This window comes from Aulonocara stuartgranti (genome assembly GCF_965226115.1).
Source record: "Aulonocara stuartgranti genome assembly, chromosome: 18".
NCBI lineage: Eukaryota > Metazoa > Chordata > Actinopteri > Cichliformes > Cichlidae > Aulonocara > Aulonocara stuartgranti.
The window spans coordinates 9,712,815-9,726,022 of record NC_138954.1 but is presented as its reverse complement, the minus strand read 5'-3'; the positions used below and the strand labels follow the sequence as shown (position 1 = coordinate 9,726,022).

General features: G+C 41.6%; 1 protein-coding gene across 1 annotated transcript; it reads right to left on the bottom strand.

The window, feature by feature from the left end:
* Positions 1-847: 847 nt before the first annotated feature.
* On the bottom strand, positions 848-6,057 carry LOC309693529 (leukotriene B4 receptor 1-like). Its single transcript, XM_082512839.1, has 5 exons — positions 5,851-6,057; positions 3,879-4,476; positions 2,536-2,736; positions 2,381-2,424; positions 848-1,434 (listed from the first exon to the last, which is right to left on the bottom strand). Exons 2-5 carry the CDS (start codon positions 4,455-4,457, stop codon positions 1,164-1,166), a joined length of 1,095 nt encoding a protein of 364 aa, XP_082368965.1. The 5' UTR covers positions 4,458-4,476; positions 5,851-6,057; the 3' UTR covers positions 848-1,163.
* Between the last annotated feature and the right edge of the window lie 7,151 nt (positions 6,058-13,208).

Here is a 13,208-nt window from a genome sequence, read left to right as displayed (position 1 = left end):
GTGTAGTGGGGAAAATGACTAAATTAAAATTCCTGTTGCCTAATCTGCGAAAAGGCGTTACTGAAAGGTATGAAAAGCATCAGTAAAACTGAGGTCTTGACCTCAGTATACACTCACTGGGCTCTGTCATTGGCTACAGCCTGCTACTATAGCAGATATTTGACAAGATGCTGAAAAGACTACTCAGATTTTGGTCTATTTGGATGTGATGGAATCAGTTGCTTTGGGTTTGGCATCTGATACAACCTTCATTCCACAAACCAAAGGTGCTGTATTTGACTGGAGGCTATTTGAGCAGTGAGCTCGTTTTCAAGTTGAGGAAACCAGTTTGAGATGACCTGAGCCTTGTGCCTTGGCAGCAACAATGGTATGCAAGTGTACTTGTGTTTAACAACGCTCAAACATTGATCACCAGCATTGATGCAAGCCTGGAGAATCCACTGTTGCACAAAACTCTGACTTTGACCATTTTTGGTGAGGAAATTGTAGCATTGGGAATGGCACATTTTCTGCAGCTGTAGCCAATTTTCTTTAATTTAGAGATGCTCTTCTACATTTGTAACAATTAGTTTAAGTTGGTGGTGCCTTTTCTTGGCTCAAAGTCATTCTGGCTTTAACGATGACAAAATAAAAACAGATTATGTAGAAATGTTGGACAAAGAGCAGGTTAAACACGAGTCCTTTGACTTGAGCTTCTATGTAACAAATCTGACAGAAGCTCATGACACTGTCAATTGCAGAAGATTTTAATTTTTTTTTTTTTTTTCATTGAAAGTAAACTGCATTAAAAATTTCTTGATATTGAATATGCAGTTTTCTTAAAGTGTACTTTAGTAGCAAGCATCAGTTTTCATTCACACCATTTTTATTTTACAAAATCAGTCTTTACATTAAGGAATAAAAACTGTAAATACGTTAAAACTGTAGTTTTAACGTATTTACAGACCTGAGACTTTACAGATATTCAGATGCACGTAGACGAAGGTAAACTGCTTGTGCTTACACTCCTGACTTCCACTTTAATTGTGTTATCACATTTTAAATAAAAAAAAAATGCTGTGCTAATGCTTGTTGTGTGTAGCCTAAAATCTATAAGTCCACATAAAGCTTTACACAATTTTAAGTGCTTTCATTTATATATACAGTCTGTTAGTGTATGAAGTTCATTCAACATTCCTGTTCTCTGGAGTAGAAGCCACTGTACGATTTTGACAATCAACATTACTCTCTCCGACATTGTCAGTTGTGAGTCGGGTGCTTTTGGTTCCTGTTTGATCTGATAATGTTCCCTCAAATAGCTTAGCCATGAAGGCAAAACCATTTTTCTTGATGTAGGATTTCCCTGCAAAGGTGTAGAGGACTGGGTTAGCACAACTGCTGATGAAGGCCAAAGCTGAGGTCACTGCACGGCTGGACTGAGAGATGGTATCTAATCTGCAGGGGAAAAGTTTGAAAAGTCATATATATATATATATTTTTTTTTTTTCCAGCTGTGTTCATTGCACATAGATTTCTCCACATTCTGAATAATTTCATAATATTATGTACTTGAGATGGTAGGATGGTCAATGTCTTAACAACTTCACATTGAGGAACATTACTCTGAAATTGCTGCACATATTTTAGATGTAGTTTTTGCAGATTGGTGACCCTTTACCCATCTTTACTTGTGAAAAACTATACCCCTCTAAGATGCTCTTACTGACCTGTTCCTCTAGCACTTCCACTGCACTTTTTGCATTTAAACATTCAAAGTTTGTACTTGCTCTTGTAAGAATGCCCCCCCCCCCCACACACACCCACACCCAAAAAAGCTTTTTTTTTTTTTTTGGTTTCAGCAGAGTGGATCCCGCCCGAGGGCCCAGACACTTCCACCTTCCTCGCCTGCTCAGGTGTGGTGGGAAGTCGGGGGCCGAGCTGGGGACGTGACCCAAGGATCCACAGAGCTGTAGGTGCCCCAAGTTATTCTCAGGCAGGGGAGGGGGTGGTGGCCTAGCCCGCTGTAGTCTGATCCCAAAGCTGATGAGGGAGTGGATCCCGCCCAAGGGCCTGGACACTCTGCCATTGCCTGTGAGATGTCCACTTTCCTCATCAGTCCTGAGCTAGGGATGTGACCCGAGGGTCTCACTCACTGGCTAACACATTAGCCACAGCTAGCCGCTAGAGACACAGCAGCTACAACTTTGTTGTGGGGATCCGGGCAACAGAATCCTGGGAAGCTACCGAGACAGGCTTCCCACCATAAAGGTAAACGGACACACACTGTCACCACACACTAACCATATATTGATGCCACACAAAAGCACACACATGTACAACCAAGTAAAGAATATGTAACAGAGTGGAGAAAGAGCCTCTACAGAAAACTTAAGTTACTCACCTTTCTCTTATGGGTGAGTTCTTTGGGTACCAAGCAGCTGCCACCTTTGGTAGAAAACAAAACACACTCAGTATTCACTCAAAAGCACAGCTCTCTTAACAGAAATTTTGAGCAGATTTGATGCGAATATTTGTCAAGAACACGCCCTCGCACACCTGTACCATGTTGATGACGTGGTACGGCAGCCAGAACAGACCAAATGTGATGACAATAGCCAGGATGAGTTTCTCGCTGCGGGCATTTCGTTGGAACTTGGTCTCCCTCAAGCGTTTCAGGATGACAACATAGCAGGTTATAATGATTGCATAAGGAATAATGAATCCTGCCACTGTCTCAAATGCGTACTGAAACCTCACCTGAAAACAAGAGCATATAAAGAAAGGCACTTTTCTTCAGACATGAACTGATTTCTCCAAATATGGAAAACAAATAAAGAAGTAAAAGCTAAAATTGTAAAACTGTTTAAGTTGAATTAACTTATTTGCTTTGTTTTTGTCAAATTAGAGGACAAAATCAAACATCTGATGACTTTAAGCCACGTCATGATGTCTTTTGTGTGAAAAAGCACCTTCTGCATAATAAGTATTTTTACTATATACATTCTGAAGGGAATTTGGATGCTACTAGTTTTGAAGCCTTAATTAACAACAACTTTTATTGTTGCCACTTTAGCTTAGTGGGTGAACAAGCGAGCACCTGCCACATGGCTGGAGAGCTATGACCTAGGTTTGAATCTGACCTACAGCACTTTGCTGCATGTCTTCCCTCTCTCCTCCTCTTCAAGTATTATCTTAACTGCTTTGCTATCCAATAAAGGGAAAAATGCCAACAAAACTAGTATTTTAAAAAGAGGACTTTTACCTGTAAAAACAATGTTTTGCATTGATCCTTTATGAAGGATCAACACAAAAGCTTGAAACACATGGAGTCTAGTGTATAAAGAATCTTTTAGTAAAAGTAATCTGCTCAAAGCACTATGGATACTAGTTAAGCTGCAGCTATAAAAGGCCTTAAACACAGTAAAAAAACACATCTGCAACCTCCTGCTAAAATAGACTGTCTACTTGTTCATGAAGTTGTATCTAATAAAATTTATTTTTATGTAAGTATTACCATTATTTCTTTTATTATTATTTTTTAAGTCAGTGGTTTGTGACATTGAAACAGAATTCATTTTTAAAGAAAAGACTGTTCTCAGTTTTTTTCTCTTCAGCACCCTATTATAAACTGATGTGAATTAAGAAGGCTGATATCATCCAATGAAGATTTTCAAGTTGTTGATGCATCTTTATTAAAAAACAAAAAACAAAACAAACCTAATTTCAGATAGGTGTGCTGGACCTTTTGCTCAAAGCATGTGATCATGTTCAATACCTCACTCACTATTTTACGGGCTCTCACATGCAGAAGGTTTTTTGAAGGCATTTTATGGATGGAAATATGATTATGAAACTAATCAGATCAGTGGCAGACAAATAACCAACACAAGTGTACTTACATGTCTACGCAGTGTGTGATTGGATGCACACACATATGTTGTTTGATTCATATCATCAGTTTCTTTTTTCACATCTCGAAACACCAATGAGGGGATAGACATGGCCATCACTAGCACCCATGTGCCTAGGATCACCCTCCTCACAACCTTCCTGGTGATCAGGTGATACAGTGTGTGTGGAAAGACTATGGCCAACAGCCTGTGCACGCTCATCAGGGTTATCAGAAAGATTGACGCATACATGTTGGAGTTGCACAGGTAGAACAGGATTTTGCACATGGCGTTTCCAAAGACCCACGTCTGCATGACCAGGTAGATGATGAAAAAGATGGTGAGAGGCATGAGGAACCCATCAGCACATGCCAAGTTGAGGATGAGGAGAGTGGTGACTGAGCGTTGTTGGCAGCGGGCCAGGATGCTCCAGACAATGAAGAGATTTCCAGGGACGCCCAGGAGGAAGACCAAGCTGAGGATGAGGGCACCAATGGCTGCGGAATAGTCATTTTTCACAGCATTTTCATCATCAGGGTCAGGGGTGGGGTTTGGTCCAGTCAGAGGTGAGAGACTTGAGTAGCTCATGGCAGAAGAATTTTTGATCCTTTAGATGGGAAAAAACATTAGAACACCAAAAGGAAATTATGTAGCTTACAGCTGCTCCAAGACAATGACAGTAACAGACTAAACTAATTTAATATGACAATGTATTAAAAAGTCTACAAAACATCAGCAATAGCTCTAAAATATATATAACTATAGATCAATTTAAATATCAAGAATATTACAGAGGTGAAATAAATGAGATTGACATTTAACTCTATAAATCAATAAATAAACAAAACTAATGAGGTCCAAAACACTAGAGTAGCCCTTGATAAATGCTAACTTCATGGAAACTGTTTACAGTGGTTATAATTCAGCATGACTGTCAGGTTAGCAGATTGCCCCTTCAGTATTATTTATTATCATTCATTCATTCATTTATCTTTTTAAGATAAGCACCTTTGAACTGCATTTTCGGACTCTCCACGTTGAACAGATGTTTCTTATCAAGAAAGAGCTTCAATACCTTAATCCAGAAATCATGGGAGACCACCCAAAACACGTTTAACCTGCACTGCCAAAGCCTAAATCCTATTTTACTTAATAGATCTAAAAAACTTCTACAAATATGAAAACCAAAATGTTTGACTTTGGTAGTGTTTATTTTTCGACATTTAACCATCAGCTCTGTACAGATAGATTTTAGACACTTCCTAAAACCACAACCTATTTTTTCTCTGTGTTAAGCAAATTAGATATAGTTTTTTACTAGTTTATTTTTTTTTAAAAGAGACAGAAATTACTGAACACAGAGTTTTTGGACGATTTGATTCTTTCAACAAACAACATTCAAACAAACCATAATATTAAGAAGACAGTCATACACAATAACTGAGGACATGTGCTACCCTGACACAGCGTTTAAATATTTGCAACCAAGCCAACGATTCAGCCCAAACTTGTCGAACATTAGCTGCACTGCGTCAAAGAAAAGTATACAGTCTTTGTTTCAAGTTGATTTTTTTTCTCCTTTGTCTCATGTCGAAAACTGATATGCCGAAGTCACAGACAGTCATCCTCTGCGTCAGTTTTGCACCTTGTGGTAAAAAGTATGACGCATCTGTGCACTGATTGCAAAGACAAAATAAATATAAGTGATAGTGACAGAAGTCTAAAGGTTCACAAACTGGTCAACATACGATGATATGATGAGAACAAGACATCAAGTCTTAATTTCTTTTCTCTGGTACCACTAAAACACACTGTTTATTTTCCCCTGTTGGAGTTTTGCATGTAATTAAAAAAATTAATTACTGCCAGGCTTACATCACCAGTAAGTATTGCAACAAAAATAAGATGCTGTTTGTTATCAAAAAGAGGTCCAAAAGAAAATATGCTAAAATGGCTATTTAGTATATATTATATTGCTCACCTTTTGACGGTTTGTTATTTCTCCGTGATGTGTATGAGCTTAGGATGTCCGCTGTTCCCAAAATTTGATGGTGTTCCTGTGAGCTGAATAAAAACTGAATCCTTTCCTGCCTCGCAGGCTGTAACATGCTGTCGGTGAGGGGATGTCCTTCCTTAGAAGTCATGCTATTTCTTTTTCCGTCTTGCACAACTTTCCTATGTCATGTTTGCTGGGCACACAGGCACAAACATGTATTTAGAGATTACACACACACACATCAGCAAAATGTAATTGTTCACATAAGTCTCTGTCACTGACAGAAATGCTAATTTTCAAAATATAAAACAAAACCAAACAAAAAACCCAAACAGAACAAAAAGAAAAAAAATATTTAAACAGCCTTAAAAATACAGAACAATTGAGAACAACAACCAATTCTAAACTGGGAGCGAAATGAAGTCAGATCTGTTATTCACTGTAATCTCTTCCTGTCTGTCAGATCCAGAAGCCAGTAGCTAAACACATTTTGAATTATTTTTACCAATGGAAATCAGGAAGAAAAAAGATTCAGAAAGAGAAGTACTGATAGATGAATTCATGAATTAAAAAGGCATGCAGAATTCCTGACAATATATCAGTGTTTAAGGCAGAGATGTCAGGTTTATGTTATTGTTTGGCTGCCATGCACTGCATGTGGGTGTCCAGGGCAGTGCGGATGAAGATCAGTTCGCAAAAAGAGTCACTCTTGAGGAAAGAACCAAATGTACATATGTCATAACCATTGAGGAAATGTGTGAAAACAAGGAAAACAGAAAATCTTTCATTCATGAAAGCCATGACAAATACACTTTCCCTCCACAATTAAAAGATATTTTATTGTAACCAGGTTGAAACTTTGTGGTTGTGAGTTAATGATTGAGGTGACTGATTAATAAAGATCCCGATGGAAAGTTTTCAGAATCAGTAGAAGCAGTTTTCAATCTTCACACCATTTAATAGCATGCAGGGATTACATGGGTATCTTATTTTTAGACTGTTGAATACAATACACAGTCCAGCAGAGGGCAGCAACACTTCAGCACTCTGTCTACCTAACATTAGCAGAGATCCCTGAAAAACAGCTGCTCCTAATACATCCAAGTTCTCTGTTTTAATTACATAACCCAGCAATCAGTGACCTTCAGGGAACCATGAAGGAACATTCTTTCTAAGTTCCCTGAAGGTTGTGAGGGCCAAAATGAGGCTATGTGAGACAGTGAAACATTTGAAGCATTTGTGCTGGAATTGCATCGAGGTTTTGGTGCGAGATCGACAGACGGATTGGTGCCGTGTCTGCAGCGATGTACTGTACTGGTTCGTCGTGGTGACGATAGAGCTGAGTATAAAAGCAAAGCTCTCAATTTACCATTTGGTCTATGTCCCTACCTTCACCTACAGTTACGAGCTATGGGTAGTGACCAAAAGAAATAAGTGGAAATAAGCTTCCTCCAAAGACTGGCATCTGCTGCCACATCAAAAGGAGCCAGTTGGTTTGAGCATCTTACTAGGATTTCTCTTGGGCGCCTGCGAGATGTCATTTTTAATATTTGCTGTCTTTGTCATATCATCAGCAGTCTACTGTTTACTATCATAGCCAAGTGGCTAACAAAGGTAAACAGAAGTTTTCCCAATTCCTACTAATGAATGTTATCTTGTTTCAAGATACATAATACCTGCCATTATCCAAAGTCACATCTGCTTTCCTGTATCTTTTGCTTGTTATCGTTTTCTCTCTCTTTTTTTTTTTTTAAGCCTGGTGGCTTTGACCTTTTTTTGTCCATCTTCCATCAGTAATTTTGCTCTCCAGTATCAACACCCAACCCAACAACATAAACTAATAGACTACTAGATCTACACCTTGTTGTGATTTCACACAACCCAGGAGAAATAATTACTACATAATGGGCTTGAATTGACAATATTATGAAAGAAATGTGCACTATTTGGAAGCAGCCCGCCCCCTCCCCTTTCAACAGGTTGTGTGTGAGACTTCAGCACAGCAGCAGCAGCAAGCAGGCGCACCGAGGGCCCTGGCGCACACTTTTCGCTCACTCATGTGTATGATAGAATTTAGAAAACACATCGGTGAAAATTATAAGTCTATATAATAATGTCTTCAGCTTTTGTGTTTCTTGTCTTGCAGAACATGTGCAGGATTAAGTCTATCATCAGAGTAGATCTCCTGCTGACCTCCAAAATCCAAAAGGAAATGTTTTTGGCCCGGTTTAATAACCCTGTACAGCCTGTCATACAGTGGATGCAATGGGTGCCTATGGGCAACAAACAAAATGTCCAGTGTCCTTGGAACAAACATGTACCGGGTCAAAAACACGATGATGCCATGAAAGGGGAACTACCGGGCCTGGGCGGCCAGTGACAACATTACGAAGCAGGCGCGGACAACCGTCCCACACAGCACAAGGCCTGTTTTCATTGACTGAAGGGCAAGGACGTCCGGGTTCTGATCATTGCTGAGTGGCCATGGCAGTGTAGTCTACGCCAATATACACGGGAGAAACCAACACGTAGGAGAGACAGTCAGGGATGTGATTGGACTTTTACCAGCCACATGCTGAATGTCTATCGTAAACTCCGAAATGGACGCCAACTGGCGCTGCTGGCATGCGCTCCATGGGTCAGAGACCTTGGATATTGCAAGGGATCAACATATGTGGTAAAGTTGCAACCCTCGAGCAAAATGCATGCACTTCGTGTCATGAGGTGCAGGGCCAGCTACTCCCTGACGAAAACAACACGTTCGGTATCCAGTGTATGACTGAAAAAGGCGAGTGGCTGCCAGACACCGGAAACCCGCTGTTCCAACATGGCACCCTCTGCTACGTCCAATGCGTCAGTGGTTAATGCGATCTCTGCTGAAGGAAACGGGTGGGCCAGCAGGGTGGCATTAGCTAGCGCAGACTTGGCCGTGGATTATTCCTGGATGCATTCTGGGAGCCAGTCAACAAGATCTTTGGCTGTTTTACCTTTCAAGGCAGCGTAGAGCGGCTGTAGCAGGTGGGAAGCTCTGGGGAGAAAGTGGTTGTAAAAATTGATCATCCCCAAGAACTCCTGCAACACTTTAACCGACGTGGGATGCAGAAAAGCCGAAACGGCCTGGACCCCATCTGGCAACGGGACCACACTATCAGCAGAAATGCGGTGCTCCAGGAAATCCAGGACATGCAACCCAAACTGGCACTTGGAAGGGTTGGAAGCAGAGTAAAACATGGTGCAGATGGGACTCGTGCTCGCTCACCGAGCAGCTGGCCACCAATATATCGTCCAGGTACACGAAAACGAAAGGCAGCCCCCGCAAGACAGAGTCCATCAGCCTTTCAGGCCAAACAGCATGCACAAAGACTCGAATAAGCCAAAGAGGGTAATGACAGCGGTTTTAGAAACGTCTTCGGCGTGCACAGGAACCTGGTGATACCGCGGCACCACGTCAATGTCAGAAAAAATTCGAGGTCCCAGTGAGATGGGCGGAAAAATCCTGAATGTGGAGGTGGGGTAACGATCGTTCTCCGTGGCATTATTTAAACGGTGAAAATCTCTGCATGGCCGCCGCCGACCGTCTGCCAACACCCAGGTCTGAGAGGGAGAGAAGCTTTTCGGCTCGCTCCGCATCGGAGAGGGCATAGCGCTGAAGAAGTAGTTCCTTAAGGGCGGCATATTTCCCTTGGGCGGGTGGATCCCGGAGGAGGGTAATTGCACGACAGGTGGCTAGCGGGTTGAGCGAGGCCACCACATGGTGATACTTCGTGTTGTCAGTCGAGATGACACGAAGGGTGAACTGAGCCTCCACGTGCACGAACCACAATGCGGGATCATGGAGCCAAAAGTCCTGCAGCTTCAGCGCCACAGCAAACTTAGCTGCAGCAGGAGGCGGAGGACCTGCAGTCGTTGATGTATCCAGACCAGAGCCGGCGTCATCCTCAACCTGTAACATGTTTGAGTCTGGGGTCACCAATGTGGAGGTAAGCACAGACAACACGGGAGCTCTTAGTTCTCACTCCAGCTTTATTCCTCTCTTCACATCAACTGAATACATCGCCACAAAACTCAGCAACACATTTCCTCAACACTGGGTGTGAGTGGAGCCCTCTAGTGGTCCACCACAGCATTAAAATTTTAAATCGCGTTAATTGTGATGACAGCACCAACGTTGACAGCTATAGTTTGATGGTTTGTTTTTATTTTGCGAGCTGGTTATTAGGTGCTGCTCCAGCCAGCCAGATTCTCTGGCTGGCTGGAGCAGGCTGTTCCACAGACGAGGACCATACCACTGAAACGCTGCCTCTCCGTGAGTATGTGTCCTGACTTTAGGGACAATCAAAAGGCCAGTACCAGAGGACCTCAGGGTCCGCGAGGGTTCGTATGGTAAAAGCAGATCTGAGAGATAGGAAGGCCCAAGACCATTAAGACATTTAAAAACCAATAAAAGAACTTTAAAATCGATCCTGAAACACACGGGGAGCCAGTGCAGCGATTCTAAAACCGGTGTAATGTGGGCCCGCCCTCTGGTCTTCGTCAGCACACGAGCTGCCGAGTTTTGCAAGAGTTGTAAAGTTGAAATATTCTTCTTAGGAAGACCAGAGAGCAGGGCATTACAGTAATCAATGCGACTGGTAATAAAAGCATGCATCAGCATCTCCGTGTTGGCCCGAGAGAGAATAGGGCGGACTCTGGCTATATTTTTTAGATGATAAAAGAATCCCCCCCCCCCCCCCTGCACGTGCCTGGACTCTAGACTTTGTTTATCATTCCAAAAACTACCTCTATAAATCAACTTATATAATGGAAAGGATTTCCATATGCTTTCTATTAGCATTAAGTGTTTTTGTCAAACTAATGTAATTAGTTGTTCATTTTTTGTTGTTGTTGCATTTTTTCAGTGTGAAAATGCATTATATGTACAATGATATTTTTAGATTTTGTTATATTTTTATATCATACCTTTTATTTCTACATGCATTTAACATTTATTGTTCAAAATCATTAAATCACTATCTATTAATTTTCTACAGTTTTACCAATTTCAGTGAATAATCTTAAAAGATATACAACTAATATAACTGTGAAATCTGTGAAATTACCTTATACCTTTTCATAATTGACTAATACTTATAATTAGTAGGGGTGCAACGATACTCGTATCGATATTGAACCGTTTGATACAGTGCTTTCGGTTCGGTACGCATATGTACTGTATCTTGGATATAAGATCTTGGATGGCAGAAAACTTTTTACAACTTAACCAGGACAAAACTGAAGTTTTAATTGTCGGTCCTGAGGCTCAGAGAGAGAAACTCTTGTCTAAATTAGAGGCATTTTCACTATGTCCTTCGCTACAAGTGAAAAACCTGGGTGTTATTTTTGACTCTGAGCTTGGTTTTATCCCACATATTAAACATGTAACTAAAATTGGATTTTATCATCTAAAAAATATAGCCAGAGTCCGCCCTATTCTCTCTCGGGCCAACACGGAGATGCTGATGCATGCTTTTATTACCAGTCGCATTGATTACTGTAATGCCCTGCTCTCTGGTCTTCCTAAGAAGAATATTTCAACTTTACAACTCTTGCAAAACTCGGCAGCTCGTGTGCTGACGAAGACCAGAGGGCGGGCCCACATTACACCGGTTTTAGAATCGCTGCACTGGCTCCCCGTGTGTTTCAGGATCGATTTTAAAGTTCTTTTATTGGTTTTTAAATGTCTTAATGGTCTTGGGCCTTCCTATCTCTCAGATCTGCTTTTACCATACGAACCCTCGCGGACCCTGAGGTCCTCTGGTACTGGCCTTTTGATTGTCCCTAAAGTCAGGACACATACTCACGGAGAGGCAGCGTTTCAGTGGTATGGTCCTCGTCTGTGGAACAGCCTGCCGGAGGAGCTCAGGGCCGCAGAGAACGTACATGTTTTCAAGAACAGGCTCAAGACCCACCTTTTTAATTTAGCTTTTACTTAGCGATTATTTACTTTATGCTTATTTATTCTATCCTGTTATTCTATTATTAATTTAGGATTTACCTAATATTTGTTTGATTTTATTCTTATTCATTTTTTAATCTTCTTATTCTATTTATATTTATATTGTATCCTGTTCTTATTTATTTTATCATTTTACCCTATATATATTGTATTGCGTCATATCTCCAGTGTTTCCTCGGAGGGCGCTCTCTGCACCGGGGCTGTTATTGACCGTGGCTGCTGGGTCTCTGGGGTCCTCTCAGCCTGGCTGGGGGGCTCCTTTGCCTCCCTCCTGCTGTGTGCCCAGCCTGGAGGCTGCGGTCTGTGACCGGCTCCCGGTGCAGACGGCTCCCTGTTATAGTGTTTCCTCACTTGGCTCATGCGAGCCCAGCCCAATTTTTACTCTTTAAGTGTGCGCGTGTGTGTATGTGTGTGTGGGTGGGGGGATATATGTGTATTGAGAGTGTGGGGAGTGAGTTGGAGGGTGGGGTGGGCTGCTTTTAACTATGTAAAGCACTTTGTGCTACATTTTCTCTGTATGAAAAGTGCTTTATAAATAAAGATTGATTGATTGATTGATTGATGTATCGAACAATACAAAATTTTTAATTTATTTTATCAACTTTTCTTCTGACGGTGCTGTCTGTGTTGAGAGCTCAGTGGATCTGCGTTCGACTACTCCGCCTAGGCTGCACTGTCGAGCGCAGATTCACTGAGCGCAGGGCAAGCTAGCAAGACAGAAGTTAAGCTCGTTGCAACATAGCAAATTGAACCTCCCCCACCCTCATTCAGATCTGGCCTTTGGAACCATTTTGGTCTTCATGTGAAGTATGACCCTGAAGGTAAGCGCGTCATGGACAAAAGTAAAACAGTATGTCGGATGTGCCACGCAATGCTCAATTACATGGGTGGGAACTACTGCGTTAGCGCAGTTTGCTCGTTAACGTGTTGACACCGTCCAGCCCCACGCACGGGGCAATCTGCGGTAGCTTGTTAACGGAGATTTGCCGTGTTGTGGCGTTAACGTCATTTCAGATTAATGCTGACAGCACTAGTGGGAACACAACAAATATGACTGTGCATTTACGCCGACATCATCCTAGTGCAAAGACAAGTGGAAGCAGACAAAAACAACAAGCACGCATGCTACAAACTTTACCCGAGTCATTTAGACAGCCGTTAGCTCATGATTCTCCTTATGGGGACCTGATATGTTTAATATGCTGCTGAGAGTATACCCCAGAAGAAGTGTATAGTATAGCTTTTATTTTGGAAAGAGCCATTTCTCTGTAATAAACTTTTTTCCAAAGATGAGTGATTTCTCGATCAGATAGATTTATTTTTTTATTACTTTGTTGTTTCAGCAATA